Source organism: Ovis aries, chromosome 16, assembly GCF_016772045.2.
Source record: "Ovis aries strain OAR_USU_Benz2616 breed Rambouillet chromosome 16, ARS-UI_Ramb_v3.0, whole genome shotgun sequence".
Lineage (NCBI taxonomy): Eukaryota > Metazoa > Chordata > Mammalia > Artiodactyla > Bovidae > Ovis > Ovis aries.
In genome coordinates this window covers 5,059,581-5,076,753 of record NC_056069.1, presented here as the reverse complement: position 1 = coordinate 5,076,753, position 17,173 = coordinate 5,059,581, and the positions used below count along the sequence as shown (strand labels likewise).

The 17,173-nt window shown below is 51.0% G+C and overlaps 1 protein-coding gene across 1 annotated transcript; it reads left to right on the top strand.

The window, feature by feature from the left end:
* Nucleotides 1-2,288: 2,288 nt before the first annotated feature.
* On the top strand, nucleotides 2,289-5,379 carry NKX2-5 (NK2 homeobox 5). The gene is made up of 2 exons (XM_004016875.5): nucleotides 2,289-2,743; nucleotides 4,257-5,379. The coding sequence occupies exons 1-2, from the start codon at nucleotides 2,413-2,415 to the stop codon at nucleotides 4,895-4,897; spliced, it is 972 nt and encodes a 323-aa protein (XP_004016924.2). The 5' UTR covers nucleotides 2,289-2,412; the 3' UTR covers nucleotides 4,898-5,379.
* Nucleotides 5,380-17,173: the final 11,794 nt, after the last annotated feature.

Sequence of the window (17,173 nt, the reverse complement as noted above, 5' to 3'; positions counted from 1 at the left end):
CAGGCGTCGGCTCACACTAATCTTTCAAACTGTCATCGCCAGCCGCCCGGCCAGCCCATTCACTTAACAGCGCTCCCAGGACCCTCGCTCCCATTCAGCGAGACATTTAATTGAATCGGATGTGCCTCGTTTGCCAGACGTCACCGCCTCGGCGATAGGCGTCCTCTCCCACTCCCCAAAAACATTCTTGAAAGGAGAGGTGGGCCCCCAAGCTGGGTTAGTTGAGGGCAATTACTGTACTATTGGCGGAAAGCCCGATTCGAGGTAGGGCCGAAGACAGGCCACTGATCTGGAGATCCGTCGAGGGAGAACACGGGTTGGGAGGTGGGCGGATGAGGAGGGTTCCTGGGGCTTGAGAATTCTCCACATTTGAAAAAGAGTCATCTCTACGAAAGACCAAGCTAACAGTCTCAGAACTGACCGTGGTCCCCGGCTGGAAGACTTGAAGCGGGACTCCCCCGCCGGCCCTGGGCGGCTGGCGCCTGCAAGGCGAGTCGGAGGGCTCTGAGACTCCGCGGTGGCTGTGCGAGGCTCCGCTCCCCTTTGCCCTAGCCCGGGGGCCACAGGTCCTGGGAGTGCGGATCTGACGAGGGGCTGGCAGAGTCCCAGCGTTGGGCCTACGCTTGACTCCTCGCGCGCCCTTCCCAGTGGCGCTGTGCAATGGTTCACTGTCAGGCTTGAGGGGCGCCTTGAGCGCGCAATGCGGAGCCTAAGGCCCTGAGCCCTGTCCCTAGGTGGCCTTTCGCCCCGTGCGCCTTTCTTCTGGTCCAAACGCTTCTTCCCCAGTTCCCAACTAGTCCTGCGCCAGGAGTCGAGCCCTACAAGGCTCGGTTCTGAGAGTCTGCGCGCTCCCCCGGACTTCCCACGGAAGCCTGAGTCGTGGGAAATCGGCGCTTTCCCCCCACGACAAGCCTCGCCATCGCTAGAGATAGGATAAGGTGGAGACCTTAACCTGGGGCCATTCTGTCTGCCCGGACCCTTCCTGAAATTGTACACAAAATAGAATGCCTTGCTACAGTTTTCGGCGGGGGGAGGGGGGGGGGTGTGAGCGAAAGGCCCTACAAGTTTTAATCAGGTCTTCCAAGGGACCCAGAGGGATGAGGCGGACTAGCACAGAGCTAGCCCAAGATCTGAAACACTCAAAGACTGGTCTGACAGAAGATCCCTACTTTACTGATCCTGGGCTAAAAATTAACACCCCCCGAAGACCCTCCCGGCATTTGCCTGGCCCCCTGCCGCCTCCGCCGCTGCCACAGGGGCACCCCACTCTCAGCCAGCCCAGAGAAATCTTGGGCGGCTGGGTTCAGAGGAGCCCGCCTGCCTGAGACCTAAACCTGAGCTGGGGACAGAGGCCATACAGACAAAGGCCTAGGCAGGGAGGGCAGGTGGGGAGAGGGAGGCCACAATGACTGACGGGCCCTGAGCTAAGCCTCCCTAGAAGACAGCTCTACCCTGAGTCGCTGCGCTGGCCTGCTGGGATTCTGGACTTGCTTCATTATTAAGAGGAGGGCTGTCTCTCTTGGGGGGGGGGGGGGGGACTGGCAGTGACTGGCGCCCCCTGGAGTTGTGTTTGTGTCACTTGCCCTGTCAGCGGTGCTCCCCCATCCCACAACCACCCACCTCGCTTTTCAGCTTGACTCACTCCAGGAGTTCCCAGGGCCTGGCCTCTTGGAGAAAGGCCACCACTAGGCCTGTGAGCCAGCTACACAGAATCCCAAATTCTCCAGAACGCCTCCCTCCGGCCATCACCCCAGAGCAAACTCTTTCCCCAATGCGTCTCTTCCTATTCAGACTCTTCTACCATACCATCAGTAGTAAATAAACTCCTGGAAATAACTCCATCCCTGAAGCGGCACCCACCCACCCACCTACCCACCTACCCACCTACCCACCCACCCACCCAATCCTTCACTTTCCTATTGTTTCAGGTGCTGAGGAACATTTCCTCAAATCCCAGATCTACCCAACCCGGCCTAAACGTCGGGTTCGGAGAACAATCACGTTCTTTCTTATGCTTGCATCCTAGTAGGATTTTCAGGCTAACGCTAAGGACGAATCTTAGGCTGCAGGAGCGAAAGGAGTCTTCCAAATGCGTCGCGGCCCCTTTAAAAAGCTCAGCGGGATTTTTTTTTTTTTTTTTTTGAGCCGTATGACTATATTAGGTGACACGAAAGTGCTCATCGCTCCTGTCAACGAGGCCCCCGGCCCAATGGCAGGCTGAGTCCCCCTCCTCCGGCCTGGTCCCGCCTCTCCTGCCCCTTGCGCCCCGCACTACCTGCCGCCTGGCCACATCCCGAGCTGGAAGGCGGGTGCGCGGGCGCGCGGCGGGCACCATGCAGGGAGGCTGCCAGGGGCCGTGGGCAGCGCCGCTCGCTGCCGCCCACCTGGCGCTGTGATTCGCGCGCCGCCACCATGTTCCCCAGCCCCGCGCTCACGCCCACGCCGTTCTCGGTCAAAGACATCTTGAACCTGGAGCAGCAGCAGCGCAGCCTGGCTGCCGGGGAGCTCTCGGCGCGCCTGGAGGCCACTCTGGCGCCCGCCTCCTGCATGCTGGCCGCCTTCAAGCCCGAGGCCTACGCGGGGCCAGAGGCCGCGGCGCCCAGCTTCCCCGAGCTGCGCGCAGAGCTGGGCCCCGCGCCCTCGCCCGCCAAGTGCGCGCCCGCCTTCTCAGCCGCCCCCGCTTTCTATCCGCGTGCCTATGGCGACCCCGACCCTGCCAAGGACCATCGAGCCGATAAGAAAGGTGAGGAGAAAACCCAAGCTCCTTCACTTCCCTGGGATAGCTTTCGTCCCCAAACCTCGCGGCCCAGAAACTCTGTCGTGAGTATAGAAGAGGCGAGTGCCTGGGCGGATGGTGGAGCAAAGGGGGCTCCGAATGTGAGAAGTGAGGTTGTTGCCAGGGCCCCTGGGCGTCCAGTCGGGGGTTTAGAGGAAATGCTGGATCGTGGTTATCAGAAACAGGAGAGGAAAGAAAGGGAAAATATTTATATATTTTTTCCGGCCTAACAAAGCCCCAGGCGCAGCAGCCCTGCTCCTGGATCTGTTATGAAGTTCAAGTTGAGCGATCTGTTTGTGGTGGACACAGCGAGAAAGATTCTCTCTATATATTTTTTTAAAGGTCTTCTTGAGGATCTGACCAAAACCGCTGCAATTAAATTGCTGCACACCAGAAGTACTTTTACGCGCAATTGGAGGAGGTCCAAGACCTTCTCTAGCCTACTCGTTTACCCGGGGTTTCTGGGGTCTTTCTTCCTTTGTGCAAGGAGAGTGGCGTCATTGAAAACAAGGATCTTGAATTTTAAAAAATGGGATACCTCGGACTCAAGAATGATTTTAGCAGCTTTCTTTTTCCATAACAATTTCCTCACGCGGCCAGAGCCTAGAGTGTCTTTCCTGGAAATAGAAAGTGTCTCGCGAAGAAAGGCGTGTAGCAATGGAAGAGATGACTGGGGGAGGTGGTCGTATCCCCGCGCACATCCCGAGGTCGGGGGGAGGCTGGCCGGGCAGTAGAGAATGCGCGGCAGGAAGACGGTAGCCCAACGCCGGGTTGGCAAGAACCCGGGGGCTGAGGGCGCGGGTGTAGGGCCGCTGTGAGCCCAGAAAGGGTCTTGTGAGCCTAGAAAGATTTGTCTAGTAGCAGAGGGAAAGTCCCGGAACAGCTGCCGGCAGGCACTGCGGCTTGAATTGGTCCATACGGATTCGAATCCAATTCGATTTCGAGGCAGGTTCCAAGGCCACCTGCCCACCCACTGCTTTTTGGGGGCTGCACAATTCTCACAGCATTTGAACGGGAGCCTTCGATCACCGAAGCAACAGCCTATTGACGTTCTGTTTTTTCGGTTGCCCTAATTTTGAGACAGTGTGACCAGTTCTAGGGGGAGGCCTAGATATCCTTCCTTTAACTTCGCAAACCAAAGTCTTCCTAATCTCATTCACTCCAGCGCACCACTGAGCTGTATTTTCTTTGCCTCCTGTCTTAAGTCACTGTCCATCTGTCTCACCAGAATGTGACCTACCCGAGAACAGAGACCTCTCTTGTTCTCCAGTGCCCACAGCCGTGCTCGGCACATAGTAGGCAATCAACAGAAGCTGGCTGTCGAGCGGAAGCCCAGTGTACCGTACAGTCTGCCGCAGCCAAGCTACAGGCTCCAGGCGGGACAGGGGTGGCGCCCACTGGGGCTCATCGCCCGGCGAGAGCTCCGGGGGGTTGGGTGGCCGTGACACAGCGTCTCTCCGCTTTTCTGTTCCCCGCTCAGAGCTGTGCGCACTGCAGAAGGCGGTGGAACTGGAGAAGCCAGAGCCGGACAGCGCCGAGCGACCGCGCGCGCGACGGCGGAGGAAGCCGCGCGTGCTTTTCTCGCAGGCGCAGGTCTACGAGCTGGAGCGGCGCTTCAAGCAGCAGCGGTACCTGTCGGCTCCCGAGCGCGACCAGCTGGCCAGCGTGCTGAAGCTCACGTCCACGCAGGTCAAGATCTGGTTCCAGAACCGGCGCTACAAGTGCAAGCGGCAACGGCAAGACCAGACTCTGGAGCTGGTGGGGCTGCCGCCGCCGCCGCCGCCGCCGGCCCGCAGGATCGCGGTGCCAGTGCTGGTGCGCGATGGCAAGCCTTGCCTAGGGGACGCGGCGCCCTACGCGCCAGCCTACGGCGTGGGCCTCAACGCCTACGGCTACAACGCCTACCCTGCCTACCCCGGGTACGGGGGCGCGGCTTGCAGCCCCGGCTACAGCTGCACCGCTGCTTACCCGGCCGGGCCGCCTCCGACGCAGACGGCCACGGCCGCTGCCAACAACAACTTCGTGAACTTCGGCGTCGGGGACTTGAACGCGGTGCAGAGCTCTGGGATTCCGCAGGGCAACTCGGGAGTGTCCACGCTGCACGGCATCCGAGCCTGGTAGAGAAGGGACCGGTCTGGGAGGCCTCCGACCGATCCCACCTCTCAAGAGGGACACTGACTAAAGAGGGGAGAGGGAGGGCTCCCGGCACGATCCTGCGATCCCTCGGATGGATGTCACATGCTCTCCCACGGAGGCTTCGGAGATTTCCCGCCCCGTGCGCCTTTGTCCCCCGAGAGGGAGAGTCTGTGGCCAGGTTTACGCAGCTTGTGGTGAGTGAAACGGCAGCCTGGTGCCTAGCTGTGGCCCCAGGAGTGCCCTCCGAGCGCCCAGGAGCATCCCTAACCGGAGGAACACCAGCCCATTGGGACTGGGAGCCCGGGAGCAGCAGGCTCCTAACGGCCGTCTTTCCCCAAGCCTGGGCCGGGCGCCCGGGCCCTTGCTGCCTTGCGGCTGCCCCCCTACCCCACCCCCACCCGTATTTATGTTTTTACCTGTTTCTGTAAGAAATGAGAATCTCCTTTCCATTAAAGAGAGTGCGCTGATCCGGCCGTGTGCTTCTTTCAGCTTGCCATTTTTCAGAAACTGAATTTTGGAGGGCAGAGGCAGCCGACCTTGAGTTGTAGGGATAGGTATTCACTGAGCACATTGATGTTGATATAAATAAAGGCTCTCCTGTGCTGGGTCCTGTGTTAGGTACTTTCTGGGGTTGCTCACGTCATCCTCAGTAACTCTGGAAAGGGAAGTTCTGTTTTAAAGGTTAGCAGACTGAGGCCTGGAGAGGTCTAGTGACTTGTCTAGGAACAAATAGCCAGTGCTGGGAGAACTGAGGTTCCATTCTGGGTCTCATTACGGAGACTGAGGACACCTCCTTAAACTCTACTGCTCCTGGCGCTGTTTAAAGTAGGGGGCATTAAATGGAAAGTAAAAGCGCCTGAGTCCTGTGAGATTGCAGGGCACCCGAACTCATCCTTCTTAGAATAACACTGCCTGCAGTCCATTTCATAGATGGAAAAACCCAGAACCAAAGCCCTTGTCAGGGTTCTCAGAATGCCCCAGACCAGTGATACTCAGATACGCCAAATGGAAGTGCCGCATGGGTCCTGTGGTCTGGCCTCACCGCTGCTCTGCTGGGTGGAGAGCAGAGCCTGGACCACAGAGGTGACTAAAGGACCTCGACCGCCTCCTTCTGCGGCCAGGCCCCATAAATTCTCCCCATTTGACAGTTTTTTCAGCATTTAACGAATTTTGTCCTAGCCCTGACCAACGAATGCTACTGTGCAGATTTTACAGACGAGAAAATTGAGGCTCAGTGAAATCAAGCTAAAAACCTGCTCACTGTGGGAGTTTCTGGCTGTGTGCCCATTTTTTCCCCCATCAGTAAAATAAGAAGAACAAAAATACTTGCCCGGAGGCCTGGACCACCAGTTCGCAGGGGCTGACTGCAGCTCCCTTACCTCCAGCTCCGCTCAGCTCTCTAAAAGGGAGGAAGATGGGAGGGCGTCAGAGGTTTTACGTTCCTATGGAATATGGGTTTTTTTCTGGATTTTGCCTGGAAAGTACCGGCCTGGTTGCCTGGCCCCAGGGCTCTCGGTGGAAGACAAAACATTGCTCCTGGCACATCCTAACCTCTGGGAAGAGCCCCTAAGCCAGGCCCGGGGCCATTCTGCTGTCAAGCCAAGGACCCATCAGCTCTGCCAGTGCCTGTCTGTCCCTCAGGGCTCACCCCACCACCCTTGGGGAGAGGGGAAGATGCCAGGAGACTCTAAGTGCTAAGAGCCGAGCTGGATGCCGCTTGTGATACAGGGATGCAGGGTGTATGGGCTGAGCTCTGTAAGGAAGGGGGGAAATGCTGCCTCAGAGCTGGGCTCTGGGCCCTCAGACTTTAATCTCTCTGAGGGCTGCGGGAGGGGGATGTGTTCAGCCCAGGCTTGCGCTCTGCCTCCTGTGCCTACAACCCTACCTCATGCCTTCAGCACTCTGAGATGTACGCGGCAGTCCCATCCCCTGGAAGGGCACCAGACCAGTTCTTGATTCAGATAACCCTTTCCTGCCAGGCTAGCCACAGCAGGTGGCCTAACTCACACAACCAGGGAGATCCTTCTACCTGGAGCTCACCCACATTCTTGTCCTTCGTCAGTGTCCACTACCTCCTGGGGGTCCTGCACACATCTGGGCCTTTTTCGCCTTGCACTCATCTAAGTAACACCGTGTGTGTGCGCTCAGTCGCTCAGTTGTTTCCGACTTTTTGTGACCCCATGGACTGGGGCTTGCCAGGCTCCTCTGTCCCTGGAATTCTCCAAGCAAGAATACTGGCGCGGGTTGCCATTCCCTTCTCCAGGGGACACCACCCAGGGATCAAACCCGTGTCTCCTGCATCTCCTGTATAGGCAGGTGAGTTCTTTTTGGCTGCACCACCTGGGAAACCAGCCTTTTTTTCTATGACATTATGCTAACAGTAACAGTAGAGAGAAAAAAATCTTTCTCATATTATCCCGCGAGGTTTTCCTATGATGCCTCCCTCTCCTTCTTTGTCATCCTTCAGGGACCAGCAGAGTGACTCCAAGGTCTCTCACAAAGGGATAAGGAGGGCTGGCTGGCTCTGGCTTCACGGAAAGCCAGGCCTACAGGCTAAATGCTTAGGGGAGTTTGCTGATCTAATCCATCTTAATTTGCAAACCGGGAAGCTGAGGACCAGAGGTTAAGGCAGTGATCAAGGTCATACATTCCCTAAGCACAGAGCTGGGAAACCCACCAGGCAGATACCAAAAGGCAGGGTGGGGACAGCGTCTAAGAACGGAGAGCCAGTCTCCTGAAGATGCAGGGGACCCTGCTCTCTGCCCTGGGGCAGCCCACGCTCTCACCAGTGGGTGGGGATCTCAGGCTTGGTATCCAGGCTCATTATGGAACAAACTGTAGTTTCCAGAGCCCTGGGAAGGAGCACACAGCTCTTGCCGGCTGAGGGTGTGGGGTCCAGGAGCCAGAGGGCTGAGGGTCAAGGGGTCGTTACTATCTTAAACTAATGACGCCTGCCTTCCCGTAGCGATCCCTTCCCAAGGCAAATCGGCAGATTTGTTTTCCAAGTATATCCTATAAACGACGCATGCTGAGTGAGAAATTTCAACCAGGACAGAAAAGTGAGAAAGCCCGGGCGCCTCCGAGGTGGCAAAGCTCGCGGAGATAAGGATGGTGCGGGCGGGCTCCCTCTATCCGGGGCTCTGAGTGTGCACGTAGAGAAGTAGTTATATCTAATAGTTTAAAAAAGAAATTAGACAACTGCCGGCCTCACCGACCCAATGGCCATGAGTTTGAGCAAGCTCAGGGAGATGGTAAAGGACACGGAAGCCTGGCGTGCTGCAGTCCACAGGGTCGCAAAGAGCTGGACAGGACTGAGCGACTGAACAACAGCAAGCCCCTGCGGTTAAAAATTGAGAGATAAGCGGTGACATTTAAAAGATAAAAGCTGGCTCCGCAGGCTAGGATGTAGTTCCCTCAGCCCAGCGCCGCCCTGCACAAGCTGGCAGAGGAGAGCCCCGACTGGGGATCCCCAGAATGAGAGACTGGAGACCTCCTCTTGCTTCCTCACGATACTTCCAGCCGGCAGACACAGGTTTTGCCTAATCAGAACAGCTCCCATCTCATTTTGTAGGGCTTTCTGCTTAAATCGATGCCATGCAGCTCATTTCAGTACTTGCATTTAAACAAATTTGCGGCAGACCCACGAACTTGACGCCTTGACATCAGCCGGAAAACCTGCGCAGCTACTGGGCAGGCTCGCCCGTCCTGGCTGGGCCCTTGCCTTCTCTGGGAGGTGTTCCCAGCTTAGGCCGCTGGCCCCTGGGGAGCCAACAGATCCACCTAGCCCCGGGTCTTGCTGACCTCGCTGCTAGACGGAGTTCCTGGAAAAAGGGACCCGCAGCTTAGATTTCACTTGTTTATCATTTGTAGAGCTTACTGTGGTACAAGCGCTGTCCTTACTCTAAAATAAACCCATCTAACCGTCTTTTACATTTCTGAGTTCTGCTGAGGAATCCATCTTAGGCCCAGAGAGGGGGAATAACTTGCTCAAGGTCACACAGCCAGAGCTTGGTTTCAAACTGAGGCAGTCTGACTCCAGAGCCCAAGAGCAAACAAACGTTTCATCCTCAGTTCAAAGAGTAGGCACAAAAATGTCTGTTGATTGATTGAAGGTAGGTATGGTAGTAAAATTAGCTAACAACTCTGCAAACATTTCTGTGTGCCAGACTTATCAAGCATACAAGGTAAGCATTATTCCTCACTTGGGGCAGGAGAGGAGACTGAGGCATGTAGAAGTGGCCCACCCAAGCTCTCACAGTAGGGGAGGCAGGGCAGCTGGGATGCGGGGAGGGGGGTGGCTGTCCTGCACCACTCTGATGCTTCTCAGGAGAGCTTACTGCAGAAGGGCGTAGGCAGTGAGCAGGCTGGTTCCCTGGGGCCACGACGCGCTCCCCACCCCGCTCCCACCCACAGCTGCCAAGGATAACAGCGGGGATTAGTGCCTAACATCTGTTCTTGCTTCCTTTGTGCCAGGCCCAAGGCTAAGTGCTGAACCTGCGAATCTCATTCCGTCATTTCCCAAGGAGGAAACTGAAACTCAGAGAAGTTAAGGACGTTCGTTGACTACCTAACGCCACTCTGGCAGTGTGGCCTGGGGAATCCTAGGCGGGAATCCAGATGGTTCCAATAGAGGCCTGGCTCTTTGAACCGCTCTCAGGGGTTCCCAAACTTGCCTGAAGACACAAACTGCTGGAGTCTGGGATAACCTCAACTCCCTCCCTGCCCCAGCTCCCTTGAATTGGACTCCTTGGGGAAGGCGCCTGCAAAACCACATTTATAACCAGGTGATTCTCATCATCTGGCAAGTTGGAGAACTGCATCTTTTCCCAGAGGCCTCTGATTCTGCAGGCTCTTCTCCTGATGGCCTGGGAGAAGCTGGAGTCAGATTTCCCCTCTCCAGGGCCTGCTTTTCCATCTTGGGATCCAGTGGCTGAGCACAAGCCTGGTAGCCTAGTGACCCTGGGAGCAGGGAGGAGGGCAAAGGGAGGGAAAGAGGAGAAGTCGGAAGAGGTACTGGGGACACAACTGACATAGCTCAGACCAAGAGCCGCCCTGCGGCTTACAGAGCCAGTGCCTGCCAGTGCTGCCTGCACGGACGGCAAGGGGAATCGCGGGAGTGGCGGGGGCGGGGGGGACTCTTCAGGGACAGTCCACCTGTGCTGGCCAAATCCTAAGCTCCAGCTGGAGCCCCAGAAGGGAGTAGGGTTGAACCAGACTCCATAGGCGTTTCCATTCAGTTCAGTTCAGTGGCTTTGCGACCCCATGAACCGCAGCACGCCAGGCCTCCCTGTCCATCACCAACTCCTGGAGTTCACTCAAACTCCTGTCCATCGAGTCAGTGATGCCATCCAGCCATCTCATCCTCTGTCGTCCCCTTCTCCTCCTGCCCCCAACCCCTCCCAGCATCAGACTCTTTCCAATGAGTCAACTCTTTGCATCAAGTGGCCAAAGTATTGGAGTTTCAGCTTTAGCATCATTCCTTCCAAAGAACACCCAGGACTGATCTCCTTTAGGTTGGACTGGTTGGATCTCCTTGCAGTCCAAGGGACTCTCAAGAGTCTTCTCCAACACCACAGTTCAAAAGCATCAATTCTTCAGCGCTCAGCTTTCTTCACAGTCCAACTCTCACATGACCACTGGAAAAAAACAGAGCCTTGACTAGACAGATCTTTGTTGGCAAAGTAATGTCTCTGCTTTTCAATATGCTATCTAGGTTGGTCATAACTTTCTTCCCAAGGAGTAAGTATCTTTTAATTTCATGGCTGCAATCACCATCTGCAGTGATTTTGGAGCCCCAAAAAACAAAATCTGACTCTGTTTCCACTGTTTCCCCATCTATTTGCCATGAAGTGATGGGACCGGATGCCATGATCTTTGTTTTCTGAATGTTGAGCTTTAAGCCAACTTTTTCACTCTCCTCTTTCACTTTCATCAAGAGGCTTTTTAGTTGCTCTTCACTTTCTGCCCTAAGGGTGGTGTCATCTGCGTATCTGAGGTTATTGATATTTCTCCCTGCAATCTTGATTCCAGCTTGTGCTTCTTCCAGCCCAGCGTTTCTCATGATGTACTCTGCATGTAAGTTAAATAAGCAGGGTGACAATATACAGCCTTGACATACTCCTTTTCCTATTTGGAACCAGTCTGTTGTTCCATGTCCAGTTCTGACTGTTGCTTCCTGACCTGCATATAGGTTTCTCAAGAGGCAGGTCAGGTGGTCTGGTATTCCCATCTCTCTCAGAATTTTCCACAGTTTATTGTGATCCACACAGTCAAAGGCTTTGGCATAGTCAATAAAGCAGAAATAGATGTTTTTCTGGAACTCTCTTGCTTTCTTGATGATCCAGCAGATGTTGGCAATTTGATCTCTGGTTCCTCTGCCTTTTCTAAAACCACCTTGAACATCAGGGAGTTCACGGTTCACGTATTGCTGAAGCCTGGCTTGGAGAATTTTGAGCATTACTTTACTAGCGTGTGAGATGAGTGCCATTGTGTATAGGCGTTTACAGGGTGCCAAAGTTTCATCTGGCCCTCTGTCCACTGGAGGCTGTAAAAGGTTTTGTCATTTGCTCTGTTTAAGAAGTTAAAAAGCAGCCCAGCTGAATTCTAACACCAAACCCTCTTCTTTCCAGCACACCACCCACGAACCCCCACCCCACTGAAATTCCAGCCTACAGAAATCTCAGTTGCCGCACTGGCTTACTTTAATTCTGCCTCTCACCCCAAAGTAGTTTCCTTTGCCTTCAGCTTCTTAGGGTAGGTTTACCACACAAGGCTGGCACGTTCCTGCCTCTGGGCCTTTGCACTGACTGTTCCCTTTGCTTGGAATGACCTTCCTCAGATATCTGCCTGCCTGATGCTTCATCTGTTTCAAGTCTTTACTGAGATGTCACCTTATGAGACCCATCCAACTATCCTATTTAAAATCGCATCCTGTGTGGTAAAAAAGGAACCTTTCTCTACACTGTTGTAGGAATGTGAATTGGTGCAGCCACTATGGAGAGCAGTATGGAGGCCCCTCAGAAAATTAAAAATTTAAATAAATTTTAATTTATTAATATAATTAAAAATAAATTTGCCATATGCTCCTACAATCCCACTCCTGGGCATATACCCAGAAAAGATGAAAAGTCAAAAACATGTGCACCCCAATGTTCATAGCAGCACTGGTTTATAATAGCCAACACTTGGAAACAACCTAAATACCTATCAGCAGATATATGGACACACACACATAACGTAATATTATCCAGTCATAAAGAAGAATGAAACAATGCCAGTTGCAGCGATATGGATGGACCTAGGGATTATTATGCTAAGTAAAGTAAGTCAAAGGCAAATGCCATGTGTGTGACTTATATCTGGAATATTTTAAAATGATACTGATTTACGAAACAGAAACAGACTTACAGACACAAAAAAGAAAACTTTAGTCACCAAAGGGAATAGCTGGGGAGTGGGGAGGGAGAGATAAATTAGGAATTTGAAATTAGGATACGCATAATACTGTATATAAAATGCATAAACAACAAGGACCTACGGTATAACACAGGAAACTATATTCAGCATCTTACAATGAACTATAATGGAAAAGAATATGAACAGATATATATGTGTGTGTGTGTGCATATATATATATAACTGAATCACTTTGCTGTATACCAGAAACTAACACAGCATTGTGAACCAACTATATTTCCGTTTTTAAAACAGAACTAAAACAACTATAAATATATTTATTGACTATAAGATACATTTATTGTCCTAATTTTTCATTTCATTTTCAAGACAATGTTCCAAACTAATCTTTCTCTCTGTTTTTTTCCTAGAATTCTTTTTTTTTTTTTTACATGTTTGGAGTCTGTTTATTTTAAATGCTTTTTTTCTGTATGTGTTTTCTTTAGAGAATTATGACCCCCTGATCTAACTGTCTTAGAACAGAACTTTCTGTTACACACTCACAAATACACAGTCTTGTATTTGAAGTTCTTCTTTCTACCTCCTGAACTCCTACCCATCCATCAAGGTCCACGTCATATAGCCTTCCTTTCTGAGAGTGTCCACCGTTGTTAGAGAATTGACTTTGTAACTTGGCAGTCACCATAGTGTCTGACTCATCTCTACGCCCACAGTGCTCAACAAAGAACAGGCTACACAGTAGGTGCTCTCATCTGATAAATGAATGAATGAGTAGGTGACTGAATAAAGCCCCCGTGTGGGAAGCAGCACACCCACAGATCCATCATCTCCTGGACTTTTCACACTCATGGCATTTTAAGTCCCGTGGTAACACTCTCTCTGCTACCGAAGTGTGGGTTCCATGTAGGAAAGACAGTGTGTGCCCACCATGCACAAAGCCTGCTCATAGCAGGCATGTGATAAATACGCAGTGCCTGAGGGATTTCCCTGCTGGTCCAGTGGTTAAGAATCTGCCTTGCAGTGCAGGGGACATGGATTCAGTCCCTGGTAGGGGAACCATGATCCCATATGCCAAGGAGCAACTAAGTCTGCGAGCTGCAACTATTGAGCCTACGCCACAAGTAAAGAGTCTGCAATGAAATGTCCCACCTGCTACAAAGAACCGGCACAGCCAAATGAGGATGTAAATAGATATTTCTTTAAAAATATGCACTGCCTGAATGAAGGAACTGATTTGCTTATGCTGACTTGTAAGGTTAAAAGGTGCATTTCTGGAAAAATACTTTTTTAAGAGTTTATTTGAGCAAAGGTTAATTCAGATAAGGCAGCACCAAACTGGAAGTGGCTAGGAGCACGGGAGCCAGGGAAAAGACTTCCACTGAGGAACTGCTGAAGCAATGCAAAGAAACCGTTTGACTGGCTGTACTTTACTCGGTTGGCTGTTTGTGATTGGTTGTCCCTACTGTTGTGGGTTTTAAAGAAATTTTTATTGGAGTATAGTGTATTTATAATGCTAGTGTAGTGTTAGTTTCTACTGTACTGCAAGGTGAATCAGTGATACATATATTTTTATCTCCACTCTTTTTTAGATTCTTTTCCTATATAGTCCATTACAGAGTATTGAGCAGAGTCCCCTGTGCTATACATGCGTGCGTGCTGAGTTGCTTCAGTCATGTCCAACTCAGTGGGACCCTCTGGACTGTAGCCTGCCAGGCCCCTCTGTCCATGGGGTTCTCCAGGCAGGAATAAGAGTGGGTTGCAGTCCCTTCTCGGATGCTGTAAAGTAGGTCCTTGTGAGTTATCTACATTGTATATAGTAGTGCTTATATGTCAATCGCAATCTACCAGTTTATCCCGCGCCCCTTTCCTCCTGGTAACCATAGTTTATTTTTTACATCTGTGACACTATTCCTGTTCTGTAAATAAGTTCATTTATACCTTTTTTTTTTAGATTCCACATATAAGCAATATCATATTTGTCTTTTTCTCTCTGACTTACTTCATTTAGTATGATAATCTCTAGGCCAATCCATACTGCTGCAGATAACATTCTTTCTTTCTTTTGAGTAAAATCCCATCACATGTATGCACCTCATCTTCTTTGTCCATTCCTCTGTCGATGGGCATTTAGGTGTCTTCCTAAAACGGTGCTGCCCTGGGGTGCATGTAAACTTTTGGATTATGGTTTTCTCCAGATAAACGCCCAGGAGTGGGATTATTGGATCATATAGTACTTCTGTTTTTAGTTTTTTCAGGAACTTCCCTACTGTTCTCCGTAATGGCTGCATCAACCTACATTTCCACCAATAATGTAGGAGGGTTCCGTTTCTCCACACTCTCTCCAGAATTTGTTTATGGACTTTTTGATGATGGCCATTCTGATGGTGTGAGGTGATACCTCACTGTAGTGTTTTCTTTTTCTTTTTAATATTTATTTGTTTATTTGGCTGCACCGGCTCATAGAACCATGTTGGAACACGCAGGAACCTTCAGTCTTTCATGGCAGCACTTGGGATCTCTAGCTGTAGAACTCTTAGTTGCTACATGTGGTATCTTGCTCCATGACCAGGATCGCACCTGGCCCCTCTGCATCGGGAGCTCGAAGTCTTAGCCACCAGACTGCCAGGGAAGTCTCTCATTGTAGTTTTAATTTGCATTTCTCTGATAATTAGTGAAGTTGAGCATCTTCAAGTGGTTTTTGGCTATCTATATGTCTTCTTTGGAGAAATATCTATTTAGAGTTTCTGCCTATTTTGAAAAAAGAATTTTAAATAGGCCTATTTGCAACTTACTCATTCCCTTTTCAAACTTCCCTCCTCTGCTCCTCCTTAGCAGCCCTGAAATTGGTTCAATACATATTTAGTAAATATTGTGCAAGGCACAGGGGAGCCCACCAAAGAGTAAGATCCCTGCCATCCTGAATCTTTGGTTCTGATGGGGAGACAAACAGTAAACAGATAAATACATATATAAGGCCATTTAAGACAGTTATCTTTGCTGAGAAGAAAATTTGGCTAGATGATATGACAGTGGTTACTGGGAGAGGGTAGGTGGTGGGGGTAGGGGGAAAGTGAAAGTTGCTCAGTCGTGTCTGACTCTTTGCGACCCAGTGGACCATAGAGTCCATGGAATTCTCCAGGCCAGAATATTAGGCTGGGTAGCCTTTCCCTTCTCCAGGGGATCTTCCCAACCCAGGGATCGAACCCAGGTCTCCCACATTGCAGGCAGATTCTTTACCAGCTGAGCCACAAAGGAAGCCCAGGGGTAGGGAGAGAGGTATTTTCCTTCATTTGTATTGTTCAACAGATGCCCTGGGTCCTCACTGCTGCGCGGACTTTCTCTGCTGTGACGTGTGGCTTCTCACGGCAGTGGTTCTCTTGTGGAGCACAGGCTCTAGGCGCCATGCGGGCCCAGCCACTCTGTGGCATGTGGGATCTTGCCAGATCAGGGATCAAACTAGAACAAATAATTTCACCACCTGTATGGAAACACAAAAGATCTTGAAAAGTCAAAGCAACCTTGAGAAAGAAGAATGGAGCTGGAGGAATCAACCTTCCTGACTTCAGACTTTACTACAAAACCACAGTCATCAAGACAGTATCATGCTGGCACAAAAATAGAAATATAGACCAATGGAACAAGATAGAAAGCCTAGAGATAAATCCACACCCCTGTGGGCACCTTATCTTCAACAAAGAAGGCAGAAATATACAATGGAGAGAGAACAGTCTCTTCAATAAATGGTACCAGGAAAACTGGGCAGCTAGGTGTGAAAGAATGAAATTAGGACACTTCCTAACACCATACACAAAAATAAACTCAAAATGGATAAGGACCTAAACAATAAGACTAGAAACTACAAAACTCTTAGACGAATACATAGGCAGAACACTCTTTGACATAAACCACAGCAAGATCCTCTATGACCGCCCCACCTAGAGTAATGGAAATGAAAACAAAAATAAACAGGACCTGATTACACTTAAAAGCTTTTGCACAACGAAGGAAACTATAAGCAAAGTTAAAAGACAAACCCTCAGCATGGGCTTCCCTGGTGGCTCAGAGGTTAAAGCGTCTGCCTCCAATGCGGGAGACCTGGGTTTGATCCCTGGGAAGATCCCTTGGAGAAGGAAATGGCAATCCACTCCAGTATTCTTGCCTGGAGAATCCCATGGATGGAGAAGCCTAGTAAGTTATAGTCCATGGGGTCGCAAAGAGTCAGACACGACTGAGCGACTTCACCCCACCTCAGCATGGGAGAAAATAATAGCAAATGAAACAACTGACAAAGAACTAATCTCCAAAATATACAAGCAGCTCACAAAGCTCGATATCAGAAAAACAAACAACCCAATCAAAAAGTGAGCAGAAGACTTAAAGAGACATTCTCCAAAGAAGACATAGAGATGCCTTCCACACACAGATGTCTATGTCTTCCATCTACACATGAAAAGATACTCAGCATCGCTTATTATTGGAGAAATGCAAATCAAAACTACATTGAGGTATCACCTCACACTGGTCAGAATAGCCATCATAAAAAAAATCTGCAAACAATAAATGCTGGAGAGCGTGTGGAGTAAAGGGAATCCTCTCGCACTGTTGGTGGGAATGCAAATTGATATAGCCCCTGTGCAGAACAGTATGGAGATTCCTTAAAAACCCAGAAATAAAACTACCATGCACGCGTGCTCAGCCGCTTCAGTCATGTCGAACTCTGTTCCTCTATGGACTGTAGCCTGCCAGTCTTCTCTGCCCATGGGATTCTCTAGGCAACAATACTGGAGTGGGTTGCCATGCCTTCCTCCAGGGGGTCTTCCCCACCCAGGGATCGAACCTGTGTCT

Bases quoted from the DNA above. Each gene is read 5' to 3' on its own strand.
- NKX2-5 (XM_004016875.5), top strand. From the start codon at position 2,413: ATGTTCCCCAGCCCCGCGCTCACGCCCACGCCGTTCTCGGTCAAAGAC. The intron at 2,744-4,256 runs GTGAGGAGAAAA...TTCCCCGCTCAG, and splicing joins CCATCGAGCCGATAAGAAAG to AGCTGTGCGCACTGCAGAAG.